We start from the raw sequence: 24,523 nt of genomic DNA, 5'->3' as shown, positions 1-24,523 counted from the left end.
ATAAAGCGTGGGACCCCCAGATTATTAGTAAAGCTTCTAGTTTCACTTTAAGTGGAGAAAAATGTGTGTTGTGTTAGCCATGATGCATGATGATATCTGCACCCCCTTTTCAAAATCCTAGATCTGCCCATGCATACCACGAGAAGACAGGCGGCTAGGTGCTCAAGTGAGGCCACTGTGAAAGGCAATGGTGTAAAGACAGTCCTCGTTAGCAAAGGGAATTCACACCAGCCCTTCAGGAGAATTCAAATCAACCCCTGGCAGGCTGTCCTAACATGGCCCTCGCAGTGCTGCCAGCCTGGACAAAAGGCTCCCGTTTTGGGATCATCCAGTTCCTTTCCTTGCCAGGATGACTTAGGTTTTTTTTTAAAAAGAAACCCACAGACAAAAGCTGCTATATCAGCCAATCCTCACACAATGGGATCTAGGCTGTTATCTTTTCTTGCCTCTAGATGGCACCCGCAGGACGATCCCGGGGAACTACCTGCTTCCAGGACGCAGCCTAGCGAACCTCTCGCACTGCTGGCTGCAGAAGCCACGGACTCAGTGTTTGAGAGGCTCTTGCCATGAGGGCACCGGGCACTTTAACATCCCTATTGGCTTTTTCTTAAGTCAAGGGCAGGATGAAGAGCGCTGGAAGGGGAAGTACGCTACACCTTGGGCGAACAGACTCCCTCTGTCCTCTCCCTCATCCTCCGCATGGCATGGTGTGTGTGGCCAGCTCTCCATGCCCTCCCACACCGGGCGCTGGCTTCCCTGGCGTTAACCCACACCTGGAAGCCTTCAGTCCGCTGGTCTGACAACTCGGAGCACAGAAATCACAGGGAGGCACTAAAAATACTAGTCAACTACAGCAGACCCAGGAAGAGAAAGTCTCATGGACCATCTCTCTGTGCCTGAAAAAGGGCGTTTGTGCCTGAAAGCTTGCAAAGAACAATTTGTCCAACTATTCAGTTGGTCTAATGGACGATATCACAAAGAACCTTGTCAGGGAACATCAGGCACTTGCAGACAGTGCTGCCGGCTGAGCCAGCTGACTGTCTGCAACCGCACATTAGCTTCCCCTGGGCTCATCCTGAGCAACCAGAGCCACATCGAACTAAAACTCACCGAGCCGGGCTGCAGCCCTGGCACATCAGGAGATACGCGGGGGGCAGAGCAGTATATGTTTCACAAGATGAACACAGTGTGCAGGCAGCAGGCAGAGAAGGAAAGATCTGACCAGAGGAGGCCATAAGTGCAGCGTAGCAACAGCGATCACCATCGTCACAAGGCAATACAGGCTGAGGCAATTAAAGCGAGGAGAGCTGCAATCACAGCCACCACGCTGCCCGCGGCCTGCCTCCTGCCGCTGTGCTTGGGCGATCCCAGGAAGGGGAGAGGAAGAATGAGGGTCCTTTATGCTGTGCCACAACGGTGCCACCTGCCTCCCCGCGCATACTCACTGTGGGCTTCCACCAGCTCAATCTGCATGTTGTAGGGTACCAGGGGGTCGGGCAGTTCTGAGAAGAAGCTTTTCATGGCTCCGGCCACAGTGTGCACCGTGAAGTCCTTCTCGGCCAGGTCCAGGTTGTGATCTGCAACGAAAGCGTTTCACGAGTCTGCTGCGCCAGCCCGAGGGGAGCACGCGACAGCAGGGGGATCCGGGGAAGACAGGTAGAGCCAGCACAGCGAGGGGCTGAAAGGGAAGCTCACAGGAAAGAGTGAATTGCTGGGGGCCTGTGTGACGTGGGCCAGGGACAAACAGCTAAGAACTAGGTCACTGAAGGGAGACTAGTCACTTCCCCTCTTCCACGTGGATCTTGGAAGCCCTGTTCATTTGCTGGCAGGTAAAGAGAGGCTCGTTAAGAGCAACAAATGTGGAAGAGGACAAGATGACTAGCAGCACACACTGCCCCAGACCAACATGGCTCTGGCTAACGCCATGACTGACACCCCTGTCCCAGCTTTATACTGGTAAATATGGCTCTGATCATTTGCTCCTGCCCTTATGGGCCTGTTAGTTGCTGCAAAGCTGCAGCATGACGTTGCTTTCGATGCCCAGAACTTCACCAAAGGACTCCGAGGTCATTCAAAGAGGAGCAGCACTGCACTTCATCCTCCGTGTCACCCTGCTTGTGGAGGGGGCCCTACGCCTGTCATGGCCTGCACTGAGTTTTATTACACTGAGTTATTTTATGAAGTTTTAAAGCCCCAAATAAAATCCCTGGTAGGAAAGTAAGCAGAGTCTCTCTGGGCAGCGAGGGGTCTGCATGAACACCACGTCAGAGCTCGCAAAACCCCCAGGAATCTAAACACTGGCCCTGGTGTTTAGCCACACAGCATCATATGTCTCCAAGGAGAAGTCTGTCCTGGAGCAGCACCTCGCGGGGGACGGCGCTCATGGCAAACAACTGAATCACCAGCAGAACAGGCTCACGGACTGAGGACGGGACCTGTCCAACCCCCTGCTCCAAGCAGGACCAGCCCCAACCACATCATCCCAGCCAAGGCTTTGTCTACCCAGGTCTTCAACACCTCCCAGGATGGAGATGCCACAATTTCTCTGGGGAGCCTGTTCCAGGGCTTCACCACCCTCCTCTTGAGAAAGTTCTTCCTAATCCTCAACTTCCCTTGCTGCAGCCTGAGCCCATTGCTCCTTGTCCTGTCATCTGCCCCCACTGAGAACAGCCCAGCTCCAGCCTCTTTGCAGCCCCCCTGCAGGGAGGTAAAGGCTGTTATTCAATCCCCCTCCGTCTTCTCTTCTCCAGACTCAATCAGCCCAGTTCGCTCAGCTGCTCCTCACCAGTCCTGTCCCCCAGCCCCCCAACCATTTTCATTGCCCTTCGCTGGACTCTCTCCAACGTGTCCACCTCCTTTCTGTAGTGGGGGCCCACAACTGGACACAGGACTCCAGATGTGGCCTCCTCCGTGCCAAAGGGAAGGGAACAGGATCAGAAAGGCTGATCTACAGAGTCCTGAACCAACGTAGACACCAGGAAAGCTCCCCAACAGGCCAGCTCCCGATGCCCCCAAGCTGGTATGCACTCTTTTTTTTTTAAACAGTAAGATACACATCAGCCATAGCGTCAGACCAGGTATTTAAAAACCAAGGCAGGAATGCCAAGGTCACTAATATGCGTCCTGGCTATGTTCTAAAAAGACTAGTGGTTAAAACAGGGTAGCTGCCCGGACATGTCGCAGCATGCCTTCACCTCCCAGAAAACGCTCTGGCTATTTTAAGGGGTCAGAGCCATCTGAAAAAATTCAGAGCTGCTAGAAGAAACGCCCCCCTGCCAATTTAGGAATATCCACAATGGCTCTAAAAGAAGGAATAAAGATCTCACTGGGGTTTTCTCTCTTCATCTATTTGATGCAATTTGCTTCACGTGGGTTTCCATACTACCCCATGAAGTATTTGCCCCGTTTGTCCACGAAGAATCGGAAGAAAAAGCCTTAAAACTAACTGACAGTCTGACCATACAGAACACAGGGCTGGCAGGGGTTTCGGGGGTCTGAAAACATTGTTAAAGGATCCAGCTCTAAAAATTTGCAATTCTCTTCTTTAACGAAGGACAGGCCCACCAAGGTATTCAGAAGTGTTGGAAGATGTCGTTTTAAACAGGGTGATAATATGCATCACTGTGATTAAGTGCAGTTATTTTCAAGGGCCAAAATTATGTAGCAAGGGTCCTGGAGGCTCCAGAGCTCTTCAAGGTATCAAGCACCGGGGCACCTCCATATGCAGTAAAATACAGCGGTTTCCACTAAATCCAAATGAAGACAAACCCGTCTGAATACCAACCACTGGGCTGGTTTTATTTAAAATGCCTTTTGCTTGAGGACAGGCTGGAAACTTGCTATTCTGCTGCTGGGCTGTGGTGATGACGCTCACAGGGACTATGGCATTTCAAAACGCATGAGCGCAGGGAGATCGGTGAGCCCTGTGAAAGAGGGTCTTTAAAAATGCATTAGCCCACATGAGTGAAAAACACTTGCCACTTAGTGGATCCTGGCCTGCCCTAGGGTATCAAGGGTATTGCCTTGGCTCTTTGCTGGAGGCTAAGTGGTATTTCTAATTATATAAACTAATACAGTTAAACCCAGACAACACACACACACAAAGGCACATTTACAGAAGGCCAGAGGGGAGTTCAGAAAATCAAGCAATAAAATCTGGTCCTGATTTGCAGATTTTCTGAAGTTCCCTACATGCACCCAAAATCCTCCCTTCTGGAGCAGCCCATTTCTAGCAAGGTGGAGGCCGCATTGCTAATTCTGCTGCTGTTCACGTGCGTACCCAGCTCGTTTTGCTGCAGCTACAAACACCAGGTCCAACCTGAAGGAGACTGCAGAGACCTGGGACTGGAGTCTTCCCAAACGACAGAAAACACGCGACTTGGGCGACTTCTGGACTCTGCAGACTCCCAAGTGTATTTCCAAGTCAGCACCATGTCCTCGGCCCCCCACCCTGATAGAGCAACGGGAACAGACATTACCTTGATCAAACTGCCTCTGCAGACTTTCCATCTCTGACTTGTTTCCACTCACACGGTAGATGCCTTCTGTGCTCAACCCTAAGGAACAGAAAAGGGGAAAGGTCAGTGCGGGGCTGGGCTGTGAAGTGGTGCACTGCAGCAGAGCTTCCCTGTGTACAAGGAGGGGAATGAACCACAGGAGAGGGTCCCTGCATGCAAGACCGTGGGTCTGCACAGAGAGGGGAGAAACCAGAGCCTCTCCAGCATCTTCTCATCCGCTCTCAATCCTCTTTGTACTTTCATGTGTACGAACGCCCTGAGAGGTGAGCACAGCCAGGCAGCATTTTCCAAAAGGAGGAAGGCCCAGAGGTAAGTCTCCTGCCCGAGACCAACCTCGGGTTTAGAGCACAGTCCTCTGCTTCCAGCTGCCCCTGCTCTAAATCTTAACATTTGTTCACTCTTAAAGACTGGCAATTACAAAAAATACCTGTGAAAGGAAGCTGGCCAGTTAAACGAACACATGAGCTGCACTCCACTCCTTGGAGAGTAACACCTGGTTAGAGGCCAGCTGGGCGTCTAAAGGAGGAAACTGCCCAGGGCTGCAACTTGCCTTACTGCCCACCCAAAGACAAATGCCCCAGCACAGCAGGTCTGGAAGGTGGACCGCAGCCATCCCGACACATGCAATCGGAAACAAGAGGGCTGAGGGAGCCCTCTTGCTGGGCCCGGAGTAGCACACAACCCTCACGACACGGGTATAAACGGGGAGAACAAAATGTCTCACTTTAGCAATCACTTTAATTGCTGCTTTCTGAGAGGCCTGCATTTGGTGAGGAAAGGACCAAGCAGCCTGCTTTCTGGTACGCAAGAGATGGATGGTAGTAGGTTCGTCTCAAGTCCGGAGGATTTCTTCAAGGTTCAGGTCATTAATTGTGCAGCTTAAAAGCTTTTAATTGCTAAAGGGATGGACTGTTTGTGGCTTCATTTCACAGACAGCAATCTGCCTTGTTGGAGGGGAAAACTAGGTTAAGGGACCAGCCTGGAAGGCCATATAATTCCAGGCCTGGACACAAAACAATCAGTGTCTGTGTGCCCTGTAACATGGAAAAAAAAAAAGGCAGCAGCTGCCACCATCTCTCCCAGAGGCCCAAATTCAAAGCAGATTCGTTCTCGGACATGGTGCTGATGCATATGCTTTCACAGGAGACAGCCTACTTCATCAGAGGCCATAGATGAACTTGCAGCCAGCAGGAGCACTAGCCAAAAAGGAACAGAGCCGCTGCAATAAAAGGCAGGGGAAGAGGGGGGGACAGGGAAGGGGGCATGGATGGGAGAGAGGAAGGCAGGTTGCAGAGATCAACAAGGGAAAAGCCAGGCTGGCTCACAGATCAATGGACATACTCCAACGGCCCCGAGGAGACGCGCAAGAGACAGTAACTGGCTCCTTGGCCTATTTCTGGCTGAGAATCAAATGAAGAGTCATCCCAAAGTTGCATCTTCCACACAGACTAGCCGACTCCACCGCGTGGTTTGGCACGGCCCCCAGAGCCCGGGGCTCAGAAGAGACCTGTGCAGGGAGCATTACTGATGAAGAGCCATGTTCCTCCCTCAAAAGAGGCAGCCAGCCGATCACCCAGCATGGGTTTGACATCCAGGGGTAAGGACAAGGCAGGCAGAAGTCAAAACAGATGCGCGCTAGCTGGGAAGAGTGTGAGGAGGTGCTGAGATCATTCGAAGTCTAGGTGCTCCCTTCCTCCTGTTCGCAAATCTGACCTCAATCCCTGCAGCCACACCGAGCTCGCGTGGCATAGCGCTGGCCTCATTCCTGCTTTGACTGGCACTGGCTGTGTTGGACCATACGCGCTTCCACTGCATGTTATACCTATTATGCAATTTATCGGTGAATTGCGCAATAAGTTTAGTCTGGCCCCATGTGCAAGGTAATTACCACCCAATTCATGGGTGAATCAATCAACTGCACAATAAATGTAATCCAGCCACACGTGCAAAGCAATCATCATGCCATAAAAATGGCTGTCCAGCTATACTGAGGCCTGACCGGCTACAAAGTCAGTGTTTGAAGACGAGTAACGACTTAATAGCTGGTTTCTATCCAGACTGAATTTGAAGGTGTAGCAGGGCCCCGACGGTGAGACCGATTGGTGAGATGATGCAGGGAGGAAGAGGGGAAAGAACTACAGACATCTTGCCCATTTCTTCTGCTTTCCAGGCCTCTTTTTGCTCAGGCCCATGGATGGGATGGGATGGGAGCATAGCGTAGCATATGGGACAGCCAGGGCTACAGCCATCAGCCCCTTATTAATTTGTTTTTCCTGATGACAACCTGTCTGTACAACACTACAGCATGTGATCCCTTTATTTCTTTGCTTAACAGCCATCGGCCACAGCAGCTAATAAAAGCAAACAGCAAATTAATTGCCAATAATTGAATGAGGGGCAGAGCTGCTGATGGCTTGCAAAATCCACAGCGAAGTGCTCATGCAGCCACGCGGTGGGTGAGCAGCATCAATATTGAACGCCTGGCTTGATATTTCCTGCAATCTGCTTCCATGTTTATGTCATGAAATCCTGTGCTGCTCCCCCCGCAGTGCAACCGCTGCCCCCTGCACAAACACTGGCATCCAGTCGGGTCAGACGACGTCTGGCCCAAAGCAAACAATGTTGATCGCTAATCGCAGAATAACGCCGAGCAAAACCGGGGAGGAAGCTGGTCCAGCTCCGTTGGTTTTTGGCAATAGGGCTGTCACACTTCAGGGCCTCTGGCTGCTAGCAGCTGTTCAAGCACTGTCCCATCACCCTGCTCAGCGCAAGGCTAGTGGACGCAGTGCTCAAACCAGTGACAGCAGCTAGCGTGCTGCCTAGGGTGGGTTATTCAAAGGCTTTTTCAGACTGTTTCTCACTACTGGGTCTCAGCTGTTCACAATTTACCTTGTTTTCTTGTATACAACATACCTCCCCCCAGCTGTGGGAAACTGGGGTGCACATTATAAGTGAGGAAATACGGTAACAGCCATTTTAGCATCTTAAGTTTCTGCTGGGGAAGAGCAAAACTAACTAACACCTAGGAAGCCAAACAAATGAGTAGGCCCAGCTCCTTAGATGCTGCTCTTGATTACAACAAGGAAAGATTTCCCCCCGCTTCATTCTACCTTTCAAGAACAAGGTATTCCCGGGCATGCTGCATGGGAGAAAAGACAGTGTTTTCACCAAGCTCCCCAACGCTCCACGACCACAGGAACGGCCTGTGGCAGAAGTGGGAATATGAGCCAGATTTTCCCCGTGCCCCCATGCAGTGCCTAAATGACTAACCATCCCTCCCCTTCCTGCTAGGAGCCCTGACAACGAAGCCACCAGGAACAGCCAGGGTTTTGTGGGACGGATGAAAGCAGCCTTGGGGCAGGGTTTTTTTTTCTTTCCAATTCATGATTAAGACATTACAAAGCTATCACTAAGGAGGAAATGCCCCATCCCCTGCACTGCCATTCGGTCTCTTTCTCTGTCCTTTCTCTGTAATGTTGTGTAATTTTGGAAAAATGTGGCATCAGGCTACAAGTGTTCCTGGAATCCTGCTCCACGTGGCTCTGAACCTCTTGGGCGTAATCCACGCTGCACAGAGGTATTGCCAGTAATCAGAGAGGACAGGCATGCAGAGAGCCCAGTCGACAAAATCTGGTGTCACCTTCAGAAGCGCATCAATGCTGTGCGCCAACACTCTGGGTTTTGGGGCCAGCGCAAGGCCCCCACAAAACCCTGAGCATGAGGCACAACACTGCAGGAAAAAAGTGTTGCATTTGATTTATCAGCCCCTAAACGTGTAACTAGGCAATGCATTCATCCTCCAGCTTGTGAGCATGAATGCTGGGGGAGCTCACTAACCTGTCTGTGCAGAGTGGCAACAACATTCCCCTGAGCCACCTGCACTCGCGGCACGGAGAGAGACTCGAGCCATTTCCTCGTCACCTGGAAGCGTGTGGAACAAAGGGAGAACTGAATCGTGGGGTTATAGAGCCCAGGACAGAAAGGGAGCGCTGGTCTTTCAAAGCTGCAGCTCCCTACCCGACGGGTCTTTGTAAGATGGGACCGTCTCTCTGGGCAAGATTAAAAAACACATCCTGTCACGCCTTCCACTGCCTTCACCCGCAGCTTCACTCCAGCGCTTGCTCCCCGTTGGCTTTTGTCGAGAGTGGTATGAAAAGATGTGGGAAGAACAGCCAGGTTTCTCAGTCTTCCACAGTGATGTCTGCTAAAGTCTACAGTGAGCATAACAGGACCGCCATGGGATAGCACATGTGATAACACCAGCTCACGGCAGATGTGCTGACAGGCCTCAGACCGAAAGGGCTTTAGCATGGCCCGACTGGTATCTCCGCGGGCAAGAAGGGGAAGCGTGAGGCGACAATTATTTCCAACACGTTCCTTGATGAGGCTCAGCAAACAAATGGGGACCTGACAGAAAAGCGAAGCAGGACGTCCCAGAGAGATCCACCCAACTGTGCAGAAGCGAAGACCTTTGCGGCACACCAGCCTGGGAACCGAGGAGCGAGAGAATGAATTGAGAAAGGTGGGACCTCTACCTGTTTTGGGCAGGATGAACATGCGGCATGTCACATCTCCATAAGTCACATTGTTCTTCTGGCTGACACTTCGATCACCAGAAAATAAGATGCGTTTACCAAGACCAATCTAGCAAGAATCAAGGAGCTTGCTTTGGGCCCTCGTGAACTTGAGACGGCTGCTGCCGGCTTCCGTGACAATCTTGCTTTTTATTTTCCTTTTCAACAGGACATTTTACTGACTGAAAAAGCTTTAATAAATCCAAGTGACACAGAAACCCGGTTCCCAGTTTGGTGAAGATGTGCGAAGTCCTACTGAGATCTCACTATGCACCTGAAATGCGTTCCAGTGACAGTTTCCCCCATCTACAAGGACCAAATGCTTTTAGCCAGCCACCAGAAGAACAACGCCCAAGCTGATTTTCAGAGTTAGACCAAACAAGATGTTAATACTGTAGGCTCAGGAAAAGAAATCCCCATGGGCAGGGCAGCAAGGTTCATCTCACACTCAGGGAACCGGAGCCAGGACAGATGTACGCCAGAATCAGGGCAAGCATCAGGGTGCCGAGAGCCACATGGCCCCTTGCTCTCTTAACCCACCCCTGGAGAGAACATAAGATGCCTGTTAAATTAGTACTTAAAGAATATCAAAGTGACCATCAAAAATAAAAAGCCAAAAATGCATCGGGTTAGTGATTTCAGCAACTAAAAAGAACAGCCCGCACTGGACTCTGGACCTCGGTGCCCTTTGCTAACAGGTTCTCCAAGCTATCCATCCACATGGTTTCTATGCTTCGTGACAAACAAGTACTTGGAGATGGGCAGCCGAATCCTGACTTAATCATCACGGAACAAGCCTACAAAAAATTGTCATCTCCTCGGAGAAGTTTCTCCCAAGGAACGGTTTGATACACAGATCAAAATCTACCTAACTGCGCCTACAAACTTCAGGAATGGGGACGTTCCTGAAAAAGGCAGCGGGAGGCTGCCTGAGCAGATCTACTCGCACAACAGGGAGCCACGCAGATAATCTCTGGGAGGAAACTGCTTCTATTGGCAATGGGCCAGGCCATCTCTGTGCACTCCTGAGTGATTTGGTCTTGTGTAGGTAACGTGAAGCATCTCGAACTGAATCAAGTGCGAGAAGTTTCAACTCTTACAGAAGCTAACGAGGTCAGGAAAGAGATGGGTGCAATGTGTGCAAAGGGGAGCCTGGCTCTCTCACCCAGCATATGGGGAGAGGCATCTCTCTCTGTGTGACCATCCAGGGGATGGGAAAGGCACCTGGGGCTGGATGTTTTTGTGGAGCTGCACATTTGATACTCATCATCCTGGTCTGGGACAAGCAGGACTATTGAGGGCCATCCACGACTGCTCTACAACACTGGCTCTCCTCCCATGCTCACAGATGTCGACACCTGGTAATGAGCTCTGGATGCCCAGATGCTGTAGGGCCAGGGACATGACTTGAAGACACCGCATCCAGCGCTGACAACCTCCTGGCAGAGTGGAGATGACCTATCGTTACCTGAGAACTTTCTACAGCTAGATGAAAACGGGCACACTGAAAGCAAGGTAGTAAATTTACTACTCAGTAAAGCCAAATAGTATTAACTGCACGTGCAGACGTGCCCACTACTGCCGTAAGCAAGGCTTAAGGTTCCTCTAAACTGAAATCAAAGAGAAAATCTTATGTCTCTACTTTAAAAAAAAAACCACACAAAATTGTGTCTCTGATGGGACTTCGCGAACAACCCCTTTCATACTTTGCCCTCTTGGTATGGATTTATCACATATAAAAGGGGCCACACGTTTTGGCAGGAATGGCACAAGGGAGCCCCACACCCTTCTCAAGTGCCACACCGATCCCCTGCCTTGCCCAATCTCCTGCTTTGCTTTCTTCTCCTTGTCCTCTGCTCCCTGCTAGGTCTGCTGCTCTGCTTTCTGCCCCATGCCCTATCTGCCATGTGCCATACGTGCAAGCTATCCTTGCCACTTATGCTGCAGGCTTAAAACCCAACACAACCCAGCCCGGAAGAGACTTAAGAAAGAGTCCAAACAGGAGTCCTTTGGCAAGTTACTGATGCTTTCCTATTTAACTCCAAAATCATTTTTTCTAACAAATCACCCATTATTTTTCTTCCTATAGCCCCTGTGGCTACCTGCCCCACTTACAGGCAAGGATATACACTGTGCACACGCTACAGAGCATGCACACAAAGACCAAGCTGTTCCAAAACCTAATTGCTTCAGTGGGCAGGGAGATACCAACCCCACCCACCCCGTCTCGCTTTAATTGTTTTAAATATAGGAGATCCGTCACTGGCAAGAAAGATTTTCTGGCTGGGCATTAAATCATTCTTCGAGAAGTCGCCCAGACAGGGCAAATTTATTTCATCTTCTCACCATCCATCACCTTTGTCATTTTTATTTACGTGACCCAGCGTTTCGGATCTGGGTGCATTAAATAAGTTTGCTGGTGTCCTTATTTCAACAGTCTTCACATCCTCTCCCCCTCCGGTGCTTTATACAGGCCAAAGTCCTGCACACAACCCATGTTTTCCCCTTCAGTTCTGAGCGGACTTTGTGCTAGAGGAACGTGCCAGGCAGATGCCCCTGGAGGCTGCAGTCCAGCATCTTTACTGGGTGTTTTTCTTTGGCGGCAACTATCTCAAGTGTAAGTTCGTCTACTTCTGGCAACATGCCGCCTTCCTGCTTAGCAGCGAGGACTTGTGATCGCTGCTCGGTCTGTTATGACAGTCTTGACGGGTGCCAGCCTGGGGACCAGATGCTATAGCTCTATAAATTAGAAAAGGCATCGTGTACACAGCCAGCTGTGTCATAAATCCCTAGGTTAGGAGGAGAGGTGGAAATATCGCACTACGTATGGGGCATCAGATGGCTCCAGCAGCTGGCTGGTTCGTTCTTTGTCTCCTATATCTGGTGATATGTATCGTGGCGCTTCTGAGCCAGCCTCCCAGTCTTTTCCAAACCAAATAGGCCTGGCTTCTTCAGCCCAGAAAGATGTACCCTTTCTCGTGACTGGCAACATGCACTATCTGCCTACCAGACGAATCAGCTGGCTGCAGTGCGGTTTCCATCATGAAGCCGATGCTTAGGTGCGTGTGGTCTGCCATGCCGTCCCTCTGAGCAGGAGGGTCACCTCTGTGATCCAAACCCATCAATGGTGCTAACGAACCGAAGTTGAGGCAATTAGCACCGCTAGCTCGAAACTTGAGGTGCAGGAATCAGCTTTGTTGCTTATGACAACAAAGGGAGGAAGGAAGAATTGGCAAATCTGCAGGGGTTATAAAACTTCAATATTGTCCCATCAGACATCTGGTCCCCACACATCAGCCATGTTGGCATAGGGCGCTACTGCAGTGAGAGCATGGCATCCAAAGGGAACCTGCTGGCAACGCACTCAGGCGCTGCTCCTCCAGACGGGAGACCAAGCCAGTTGATGGATCCAACATTACTCTACAGAGACTCTCTTGAAAAATGCTGTATTTTACTGCACCCTGCATACCCCCAGAATAAGACACACACTTTGTTTTTGGAAAGAGAATGAAGAAAAAAAGATAATTCCTTGAAGTGGGGCTTCAGGGTCCACTAACAAGGTTCTGCAGGTCTACCCGGAGTGACGCTGGCAGCCAGCTCACGGCAACACAGCTGTGATCCTGTCTACCGCTTCCTCCTTCCCCTCCTCCTGCTTACCCTGACTACGAGGACAGTGATGTGGGCAGGGGCTACAAGTAAATTCACTGCTGCCCCAACTGTGCAAACTCAATGTTTTACCGCAGGGAGGAGTCTGGCCCCCTTTTAAGAGAATCTCCTGGCTCGAACAACTTGGAGATTTGAAGACGGACATGCGCTCCCAGCTGCCCATCTTGGTGCACAAGCCAACATGCTCCTTGTCAGCTCACAGCTCTTTTACTCCAAGATTTTAGCTATTACAAATTTCTCCTTAAAGAACTACAAACATTGATTCTGTAAAGTACTTGCTGAACCGCCTTCTAATCTCTGGCGCGCTACGAATGAGATATGGATATAAGCCTCTGAGATCAGACAGATCCAGACATTTTTCTACTTCTAGGTGTTAAGGGTGGAAAAAAGGTTCCTGAATGCTGCATCGTCTTTTACTATGTGGCAGTACAACATTTAGCTTAATTATGGTATTTATGTTCCAGCAGCACTTGAAGACCATAATCAGGATCCTACAGTACAAAGCATTTTGCAAGGGTGTTTTACAAGAACCCCAATCACAGCAGTTGCCTTCAGATGCTGGAAGATTAATAAAAATAGTCAAGCACTGGAAATAATTCCTTATAAATTTAACAGGCTTAAGCCAAATTTCAAACCACCCCATAAACGAGACTCCCTAAATCACTGCATTTAATTCCAGCGTGCTTATGAAATAGTGTCATCTGCACTGAAACGCTAGTTTAAAAATCAGATAACACTACAAAAATGCTAGTGGAATATTCTGCTGCAGGATTATTTCTTCCAGCTGTACCTTAAGGTTTTCTCCCACCCCCAACCCAGCTTCCTGCAATGTCTCGAGCTCGACTCACAAGGATGAGGGTTTGCTAGGACTCATTCCACTGCTTTTCTGATGCACGATGTTATGAAGTATAAGCAGACTCAGTGCTGGCCCTAATGGTGCTACTGTGAATCAAGGTCACTGAAGATTTCTTTCTACTGAACTTACTTCTTGGGTCTATTATTAAGACTTCATTTAATCATCTAAGAAACAGTCATGTCCTGACCTTTCTGTCCAGCCTGAATGAACTACATGGCTGTTGACTAATGCTTAGGCCTACTGCAGGTTGGCTTATTGTAATATCTAGGCTCTGAAGCCTCTATAATAAGGGCACATCACAATGATATCTTCCCATTAAGTACCAAATCCACGAGGCTATTCCTGCCCTGTTCACACCAGCTCCCAGAAAAACCGTGCGCAGAGTTCAAGCTTTGCAGACTCAGGAAATGGCTTGAGTATGCCTGCCTTATCACCGGGCTGCTGCAGCTGGCAGAGAATTTGGACTGTCCTAATTAAATCCTCAGGAAGGAGACGAATAAGGACATTTAGGAACCGTGCCCTGCACCTGTGAAATGTCAATGGCTTCCCAGGCATCTCCACCGCAGCCCTCAATGCTTTGCCACTGGTTTTTTATTCTTGTATTGATGATACCACGTGTCAAGGCATGGGAGGGAGCCCTGCTCTCAAGCTGGAGAAAATTGGTGATTTGAAGAACAGAGAGTTCAACACTAGCTTCGATGTCAGAACAGGCGTCTGTCACACATGGGGACCCACAGCCCCATCCACTTGGGGCTGTGGCTGCTAACCGCCGGTTCCTGGCCAATGCGGCTCGTTGCACAGCCCAAAGCGCAACGAGGTGAGAGTGGGGAAACAACATCCCAGCCCTGCGTTACCCTCTCCATCAAGCGCGGCGCAGACCCCAGTGTCTCAGTCCAGACTTTCCGCTCCTCTTTACTCCCCAAGGCGACCTGGCTTCAGAGCCGCTGAGCAGACGACCGCAATCCAAGCAGAATAAGCATCGCAGGGTGATCTGTAAATATTGGAAGCGAGTGCTTTCATCCCGCCTCGCCTGCTGCTGGCTCCTCAGTACATTTCCAACTGAAGAGCTTTTCATTTTAGGGCCCAGCTTGGGCTTTTTAAATAAGCTTTGATGTTTTGATCACTGAGACTTGACACATGCCGAGCATTTCCCACTCACACGAAAGAAAATTTCTGCTGGTAACGGGAAAATTTTGGGGACAATCTCTGCGACGGGCCCAGCAGGGTGGTCAGCAACTGTGCTACACACCAGGGTGCTGGAGGTCTCTGCTCTTACACTGCAAAGGTCTGCACCCCACAAAGCCCCCTGTGACTCCCAGGGAAAGATACTGCCAAAGAGGAGAGATCTACCAATTAAAAATGCGTTGAAGAAAAGTAGGATGGTGGACGGGTGACTTCTCAAAGCACCTGGGGCTGGAAATGGTCAGAAGCCAGGGCCTGGATGAGACGGATCATGGGTCTGATCCCCAAGGGGGATTTTTACTGTGTCTGAACAGGCCATGAACAATCAACATGGCTCCTTTGATGGGGACTCTCTCAAAGAACTGACTTCTCTCTCGTTAAACTAAATGAACCTTTCATCACTTGTAATAGGACAGCTAATTGCTCCATTCACTTTTCTGGGGTGATTTCCAGTCTGAAAACACCGGCAGTTACAATTCAGAGCACCACTTGTGAGCAGTTCCCCAACGTCCTAGGCAGATAAGCCTGGAAAAGCACCGTTTGTACAGCTTTTAGTGAACTGGTTCTTCCAATTCCATGTTATTCTGCTTTATGCAACAATAAAAGGTATATTATGCCTTATAACAAGGCTGCAACCAAATGAAGTGCAGCAAAATCCAGTCCTGTATAAACTGTTTTAATGGGCTTGAAACTGAGACACCGACCTATATAAGGCATCCATTTATTAACCTGATTCTCCTGAAGTCAAAAAGAAAAAAGGAGATCCACACACTTCCCTTCTATAAGAGCATCTTAGGGAAGTTATGCTCCCAGTGAATATGGCTGAAAAGCCCTCAAAAAAAGAGGAGAGAGGAATGGAAATGTGGCAGCACCTTGCCCTGTCCATCGAGTTCACCCCGACGAGGTCTGATTATTCACTGCTGTTAATGACCACAGAAGCAGCTGTACCTCGCTTTCTGCAAAGGTGATGGTGACGGCTCTGCTTCCCGGAGAGACGGGACCCAGTTGCCGCATTTTCTTGCATACTTTCCCCCAAATAAGACACGCCACTTGCTTTGGGAAGGCAGGATGAAGAAGAAAAGATTTTTCTGGAGCCACAGCCGAAAGCTAACCCCGTGGAGCAGTTCAGTCACCCCTCGGCCAGCTCACTGGCTTCTTCAAGCAAAAGCTAGTTTTAACCCTCTCAGCTGTTGCCATATTGGCAGCGGCTGTGAGGGGGTTAAAACTAGACCCCATCCCTCAGCTGCCTTTCCAGGGCCTCCATGCTTCTAGTCCAGCACACAAATCAGACTCCCCGCTTTAACCCAATCTTGGAGGGCTGATTTTTTCAGGGGAAGGTGCATGTAGTACATGCAAAAATATGGTTATCATCCCCCTGGCAGTCTTTGCCGTCTAGGACACTGCAGTCCCCAAGTCTGTGAGCAGACGCCCAGCAGCCAACACCCACCAAACGTCAGAGACCCTCTTCTACCTCCGCCACCATCAGAATGGTTTCCTTTCCACACCACCACAGTTACACAACGCTGCAAGAATGCAGCAAGTCCTCACATGCGGGGGAGCGCGCAGGGCTTGCATCGCTCGGACGTGCAGGAAACGTTTTCAATTTAGGAAGCAGGGAAGCCAAATATTGTCATTCATTTGAAGCATTTCAGCTCATGACGGCAAAATCAAAGGCCTCTGCCTGGGAAAACAAATATCACCTTCCAGGACGCTAGCATGGTGAAACTGTCCCACAGCTGGACAGACAGACAGGCCGAACCCAAATAGGTGTCCCAACACGCGACAAGACGGAGCCCCTTCTGCTTTGTTTGCTCAACCCTGAGGCCAAGAAGATTTGCTGGTGAAATAAGGACCTCGCAAGGGAAACGGCGTACGTACGCTTTTCCTCATCTCTGCCAGGGACTGATCTCTGGGCTCCCATCTAACATGCCACACTTCAAGGTTGGCCGACACTACAGTTAGGGAAGAATCTGTGTCTGGATTGCTAGGAGTCCTTCATTTGCCAAGTAGTCCTTAAAACACATCTATTTTCAAGCCGTTCTGCAACTGCTCCATTGATTACCATGCCCTTGAAATGGCTGCTAGGATTTCAGAAGCAAGCTGCTCTCTGAGGCACACCAATGCTCCTGGAATCCAGTGAAATGCAAGTTGTCCTCCCACACGAACAGAAGGGAGAAAATGCTTTCAAACAGCAGTTTCCAACTTTTGCGGGCATCGTTTTTGCCAGATCGCAGCCTCAGCTCTGCTCCCCTGGCTCTGATTCAGTATTCACACCTGGCTGCAGGATCCCAAGACTCAGCTTCAAATACACACAGCAGCTACCTATACCATGCTATGCCAGGGGACACGGGCAGTTGTAGTCTGCAGAAGAGAAGACCGAGGGGGTTGAATAGCAGCCTTCACCTCCCTGCCGGGGGGCTGCAAAGAAGATGGAGCTGGACTGTTCTCAGTGGGGGTAGATGACGGGACAAGGAGCAATGGGCTCAGGCTGCAGCAAGGAAGGTTGAGATTGGATAGTACCAAAAACTCTCACTAAGAGGGTGGTAAAACACTGGAACAGGCTGCCTAGAGAGGTGATAGTGTCTCCATCCCAGGAGGTTTTTATGGCCTGGCACAGCAAAGCCCTGGCTGAGGTGATGTAGTTGGGGCTGGTCCTGCCTGGAGCAAGGGGTTGGACTAGATGTGACCTCCCCTGGTCCCTTCAACCCTCCTTGTCCAATTCTATGTACAGAGACTAAATGTCCAACCTGAAGGGTCTACAGTGCAAGCTACGACAAGAACAACCAAAGGAGATGAGATGGAGGGGGAAAGGAGCCTTCTAACAGAACCTATTGAATCACACCCCATACTCCCTTCCCCCCTAAATATTAGTGCTTGAAAACTGGGATGTGCATCAGATGCGGAAACAGATTCTGAACAGGCTGGTTAAAACAGACAGATCTTTTTTCCCCCCTTCATTCAGCCTTTCCAAAACAGGGTCTGTGCCTCACTCGGAAGCATGTCGTACGTGGATAAATATGGTACTTGTTGCATGAGTCTAATCTACCAGTATTGGTTTGTAGACTGGTGACTGGGAACCAACTGGCTCCACATGACCAGGCAGAAGGTACTTTACACGGTTAGGAATAAACTAGCATCTGACGCAGAACCCTACAATGTCTTGAAGCAGAACAAAAACAGGACACAGAGAAGCTGAAATCCAGGCAACCGGTCACAAAACTCCCCCACTGGTTTTTTGTTTTTTAAAAGGCTGCTGCAGACTTCCTATCGCCTTCTTCTGAAACCCAATACCCCTAGTTGGGATAATATAAAAATCAGTCACACAGGCAGTTTAGACAGCTTGCAAATATGAGTTTGAATCAATGATATTTTGCTACACCACATGACTTCAGCACTGCACATCTCTGCAGAACACAGTGTGAACATGAAACTCTTAAAATGCAGATTCCTAAATGATTTTCTGCCTTCCTAATCAAAGCTAGCCTGCATTTAACTTTTATCGTCCAGGATGACTGCTGAGCTCAATTTTCTGGAGAGAAGACACCCATCCTCTTCATCACAGAACATTAAGCAGTCCAGGAATGGATTTTACTGATGGCAAAATAAAAGATGATGAGTCACAATGCAAGCAACAAATGTGCAAATACCGATGGCGAGTCAGCAAGCTTGCAATGCAGTCTGAAAGTCTGAACCGTAAACTCCTCGGGGCACTGGCAGACAAGGCAGCACTAGCTCTAAGCTAGCTAGTGAAGATAGCAATAGCGATGACAGGCCCTGGACACATTGTAAAATTAGCTGATTAAATGCATGGGAAAATGTAGATGTGCTACATGTGCAAAGTGATTATTGCACCATAAATATGGCTAACCAGCCATAAAAATGTCCAACCAGCCACAAAGATGCTGCTTGGAAAAAAAAACAAAAAAACAAAGGAGAACATTTGTGCAGCTGGTTTCTATCAAGCTTTAATTTGAATGTGCGGCTCATCACACAGTAGGGCAGAGTTAAGCTGTGAAGTCGCACGTGCTGCATGAACTGTATTAATGATAAATAAATGTGTGCTGTAGTAAGTAATCCTAAGGGAACCAGAATCATGCAAGTCTCCATCTAGGAAAGAAGAGACAAGGGTGGAATATAAATGCTTCACTGTTACTGAGGCAGACAAGGGTCTTTGGGTAGATGTGATCTCTTTAATTAGACCAGCTAAACAGTTGGAAAAATTATTCTTTGCAAGCTTTGGGGCACAAGCACCCTGCTTCAGGCACAGGGAGAGTCCACTGGTATTTTGAGTGCTCTGTTATTACTAAGAATCGCTTCCAGCACAAAATGCAGGCTCCGTGAGGACAATGGCACATGGCGGAGGCGTTATGCTTTACAGACAGGTAATCCTCCTGCAAAGTGTACAGATATTATTCTTGGTAAAGAAGCAATCTACAGTGTCACAGTGCGGTAACTCTGGAAGGCCTGGTTTGGACATAGGTACCAATATATTCTTAACTTGAACACAGCACATAAGGACAACAAATGCCATTATTACAAGTTCAAGGTATAGGGGAAGGTACAACCTTTAAAGGAGAGAAAGCTCCCATGGCCACACGCCACTTCTGAGCGACTGGATGCGATGCCACTCATGAATACGGAAGCCTTCTTATGTCCAGGAGGTTCATGTGACCAATCAGGACTCAAAGTGAAGACTTGCATTAGGATACCAGGCCTTTATATTCAGCAATATCCAATGGTTGGGGCCACAGGCAAAGATTTTGATGGACCCAGCATAAAGTCCTTCACTCGAGGCATATTTTTCTGCAATTTTGTCAAGAGACCCATCTCCCAGCTTGGAGGCTGCAGCAAGAGTCTTGATCCAACATGCAAAATGCCTTCCTCAAGACACCATTCCAAATTAGAAAGCAGCATTTCACCCTGTTCTTTCACACCAGGCACTCTGCTCATTTACCCACCCGGTCTGGCAAACAGTGATGGAGGTCACGGTCTGCCCCACAAAATCAAGTCCATTTTTATTTAGAGCGGGCGCCTCCAACCAGAGAGCCAAGCCTGACGCGTGAACCCTGAGTGACGCACATAAGCTCACGCAATGCAGCCAGCTGCAGGTTTCTATTGTTTTCCCTGGAAAATATTGACAGGTAACAGAGATGTTCTTCATCTCGCTCTTTCTAGCCCCCTCTGGCACCTCAGAGACGGCCACCCAGACAGAGCCCACGGTCCCAGGCTCCACACAGATGAGCCCCTGGCTCTTGGCTGCGGAGGCTGTCTGTCCCTTTTTCAGGCTCTGGGGCCCGGGAGCATGGCCACCTCCCCATGTGGGGTCTGCTCCCTTTTGGGGTCTCTGGCACGCCAGCTGGAGGAGCTCTGGGCCGCAGTCCAGAGACTATGTGCCATCAGGGACTGTGAGCAGGAGATTGACTCCTACTGCCAGGTGCTTCTTCCCCGGGAGCCGGAGGGTAGACCACCGTCTCCCTCCAGGACAAAGGAGGAGTCTGGGACCTCCCACTCTGTCCAGTCAGGGGCATGGACCAAGGGGGTCAAGGGCCCCAAGGCCCACTGCACCAAGGCCCCTGCCCCGCCAGAATTAGCAACAGGTTCGCACCTCTTGCTGCTCCAGCACAGCCTGCTGAGTTGCCAGCTCCACAGGCAACACAGGCTCAACCGCAGCTACTGCCCCCGCTCTCCCCAAGACCAAATGTAAGGTGTTTGTTGTGGGAGACTCCATCCTGAGGGGGACTGAGGGGGCAATCTGCCAGCCTGACCCCTTAGCCCGGGAAGTCTGCTGCTTCCCGGGGGCCCGCATCTGGGACATTGCGGAGAGGATCCCACAGCTCCTGCGGCCCACAGACCACTATCCTATGCTTCTTATTCATGTGGGCACCAGTGACACGGCTCGCAGCACTCCCAGCTGGGTCATGAGGCACTACAGGGAGTTGGGAGCGGGGTTTAGGGGTCTGGGAGCTCAGGTGGTGTTTTCATCAGTCTTCCCAGTCTCGGGCTATGGGCTGAGGAGGGAGAGGAGGATCCATGTAGTCAACCAAAGACTGCAGCGCTGGTGTCACCGGGAAGGCTTTGGCTTCCATGACCACAGCCCGCTCTTTGGCGAGAGAGGCAGCGAGCTGCTGGGAAGAGATGGCCTCCACTCAGCCGGGCTGGCTGACCTGCTCCACGGGACTTTAAACTAAGCTCGTTGGGGTACGGGGGGGACTACCGCCACTGCTGGCCCGCCGAGCAACTCTTGCAAAGCCAGTAGGCCAAGGCACCTAAGGGAGCCCACCCCTGCCCCAGCCCTGGTACAAATCTGTGGGCAAAGCAAGAGCCCCCAAGGGGACACTTGGCTGCCTGTACACAAATGCCAGGAGCCTGGGCAACAAGCAGGACGAGCTCGTCCTCCTGCTCAATGCAAATAATTATGACGTCACAGGGATAACGGAGACCTGGTGGGACTCCACCCATGACTGGACCACGGGTATGAATGGCTATACCCTGTACAGGAGGGATCATGTAGGTACAAGGGAGCAGCTGAGGGGGCAGCAGCAGCTGATCTCCCTAAGGTAAGTGGGGCTGAGGGACTGAGGGGCCGGCGCAGCTGAGCCGGATCTGGAGGGGAAGCCCCCCGGGTCCCACTTAGCCAAGCCGGTAGGGAGCCGCGCTCCCGAGCCACGCGAACAGAGTGTGCAAACAGGCGCGGTCTGTAAGAGCGCGCCGGCGTTTGCGCCGGCGGGTGAGCAGGCGGGGCCCAGAGGCTGACCCCTGCTCTGCTAGTAAGGGCAGCAACTCCTGCGATGGTGTCGACACGGAGTGCTGCCAGGGCCCCTGCCCGGGGGGCGCAGCCTTCCCGGGGCTTGTCCGAGGCCTCCACCCAGACGGAGCCCGCGGGGGGGCTGCCGTCCTCCAACCCCCTGGCCTGCGGGAACTGCCCGGCAAGGTCTGGGGGGGCAGGGACTGGGGACTCCTGCACCTGTCCTGTAGGTATCCGCCTTAGGACCCTGGAGGAACGGGTGCGGGGGCTCCTGGAGGAGGTCAGCAGGCTGAGGGGAATCCGTGAGGCAGAGGAGGAAATTGATAGGTATTTTCTTTCTCTGCAGGGTGGTACGACTGAGGAGAGGGCAGCCCGGGATGAGCCCTCCACTGCTGAGTGGCAGACGGTCTCCCGCGCCAGGGCTATTAACCATGTTGCGGCACCAGTTCCTCCTGTCCATCTGGAGAACAGATATGAGGCCCTGGCAGCCCTGGAGGAGGAGGGAGCAGTGGAAGATACCAGGGAGGAGACTCTGCGCACACAATGTCCTGTGCGGGCGGCGGGAGTCAAGAGGCCCAAGAGGAGGAAGCGTCGCGTCATCGTGATTGGTGACTCCATCCTGAGAGGTACGGAGGGCCCCATCTGTCGCCAGGATCCCTCAGCACGTGAGGTCTACTGCCTGCCCGGTGCGAAGATTCAGGATGTGAAGGGGATGCTCCAGTCCATCATCCAGCCCACCGATTATTACCCCATGGTCCTTGTCCATGTGGGTACTAACGATGCGGCCAGGAGAGCCCCTGATCGCCTGATGGAGGACTACCATGCTCTGGGAGGCGTGCTGAGGGAGATGGGCGCACAGGCGGTCTTCTCTTCCATCCTGCCAGTGAGCGGTCGAGGCAGACGTCACGAGATGTGCATAGCGGAGACCAGCTGGAGGCTACAGGAATGGTGCTTCGAGGCAGGCTTTGGCTTCCTCAGCCATGACCGGCACATCGTGATGAGAGACATGCTGGGATGGGATGGGCTCCACCTTTCCCCTAAAGGTAAGCGTGTGTTCTCTTCCAGGTTGGTGAACCTCCTTCGGCGGGCTTTAAACTAGGCTCGTCGGGGGAGGGGGAAGATGAGGGCGGAGGAGACGATGAACTACCAGGCCCAGCAACAGCCAGCGAGCCCAGACCAATGGTCAAAAGGGAGAAACAGGTAAGCGATGGGGGACGGGGCATTGCTGAGACTAGGGGGTCAGTGGGCACAACCGTTGGAGGCCTCAAATGCCTCTACACGAATGCTCGAAGTATGGGGAAGAAGCAGGAGGAACTTGCCCTCCTCCTAGCTGTCACCAGCCCTGACATAGTGGGGATCACAGAAACGTGGTGGGACTCATCGCATGACTGGGCGGTGAGTGTCAAGGGCTATAGGCTATACAGGAGGGACAGGATAGGAAGGAAAGGTGGAGGAGTAGCACTCTACATCAAGGAGGAATATACTTCCTCGTTAATTAGCAAGGGGGTAGAGGGGGGGCACTCTGAGGTGCTCTGGGTTAGAGTAAAAGGCAGTCCAGGGGAGAGAGACTTAACGGTGGGAGTCTACTATAGACCTCCCAACCAGGGAGAAGAGCTCGACCTGGAATTCTTAGGTCAGCTTACAGAGGCAGTGAGGGCTAAGGATGTGGTCATCATGGGGGACCTGAACTTCCCAGACATCTGCTGGGAGGAGCAGTCAGCCAAGTCTGATCGCTCACGTCGGTTCTTAGCCAGACTGCAGGACCTCCATCTAACCCAGGAGGTGCACAGTCCCACCAGGGGAGACGCCTTGTTGGACCTGCTGCTGGCCACGGGTGATGACCTGGTGAGGGGGCTGCGGGTGATGGGCCACCTGGGAGACAGTGATCATCGCTTGCTGGAATTCACCATCCAGCGTAAGGTGGCAAAGGGCTGCAGCAAGGCAACAGCCCTAGACTTTAGGGGGGCTGACTTCAACAAGCTAAGGAGGATCGTTGGGGAAGCGCTGAGGACCCAGAGGGGAAGGGAATCAGATGTCGAAGGTGAGTGGTTGCTCCTTAAGGAGACGATCCTCCATGCCCAAAGGGAGGTAATCCCAACAAGGGTCAAAGGGAGCAGGAGGGCACATAAACCCCCATGGCTCACTAGGAGCATCCGGGAATGTCTCCTTGCTAAAAGGGAGGCATACACCCAATGGAGGGATGGGGTCATCACCAAGAAGGACTATGTTACAGTCACCCGAGGATGTAGGGGGGCAGTCAGGAAGGCCAAGGCAGAGATGGAGATAGGACTAGCTTCCCGGATTAAGGACAATAAGAAGTCCTTCTTCAAATACATAGGGGGTAAAAAGAGGGTCCCGGGTAATGTGGGGCCCCTGCAGGACACGATGGGCAACTTAGTCGTCACGCCAGATGACAAAGCTAGCACATTTAACGATTTCTTTGCCTCTGTCTTCCTAAGTAGGGACCAGTTCAGCCACCTCCCTGCTGGGCCCCCCTCGGGCCCCGGGAGAGACACGCCTGGGCCAGGGGTTAGCGAGGAGTTAGTTAGGGTACTTCTGGAGAGGCTGGACGTGTTCAAGTCCGCTGGTCCGGACGATCTTCACCCTAGGGTTCTACAGGAACTGGCCGAGGTCATTGCGGGACCCCTGGCACGGCTCTACGAGCACTCGTGGTGGTCTGGTGAGGTGCCGCAGGACTGGAAGAGGGTCAATGTGGTCCCTATCTTCAAAAAGGGAAAAAAAGAGAACCCGGGAAATTACAGGCCAGTTAGTCTTACCTCAATCCCGGGTAAGCTCTTTGAAAAAATTATCCTGGCACACATCCAGGAGGGCCTTGCGGGGGAATGCATGCTCAGGGGCAACCAACATGGGTTCATCAGTGGCAGGTCTTGTCAGACCAACCTGGTGGCCTTTTACGATCAGGTCACCAAATCATTAGACGCAGGGGTTGCTGTGGATGTAGTCTTTCTGGACTTCCGGAAGG

At 51.3% G+C, this 24,523-nt stretch overlaps 1 protein-coding gene across 2 annotated transcripts in view; it reads right to left on the bottom strand.

The window, feature by feature from the left end:
- The window catches only part of ARHGAP35 (Rho GTPase activating protein 35), a 105,146-nt gene that overhangs the window by 7,710 nt on the left and 72,913 nt on the right, over positions 1-24,523 (bottom strand). For both annotated transcript variants that reach the window (XM_090056065.1, XM_090056066.1), the window contains 2 exons: positions 4,479-4,556; positions 1,446-1,577 (listed from right to left, as the gene is read on the bottom strand). In XM_090056065.1, coding sequence (XP_089912191.1) covers positions 1,446-1,577; positions 4,479-4,556 — 210 coding nt within the window. The remainder of the gene's footprint in view (positions 1-1,445; positions 1,578-4,478; positions 4,557-24,523) is intronic.

This window comes from Crocodylus siamensis, chromosome 6, assembly GCF_052110815.1.
Source record: "Crocodylus siamensis isolate JL-2025a chromosome 6, ASM5211081v1, whole genome shotgun sequence".
Lineage (NCBI taxonomy): Eukaryota > Metazoa > Chordata > Crocodylia > Crocodylidae > Crocodylus > Crocodylus siamensis.
The sequence above is the reverse complement of the archived record's forward strand: the minus strand, read 5'-3'. Positions and strand labels throughout refer to the sequence as shown.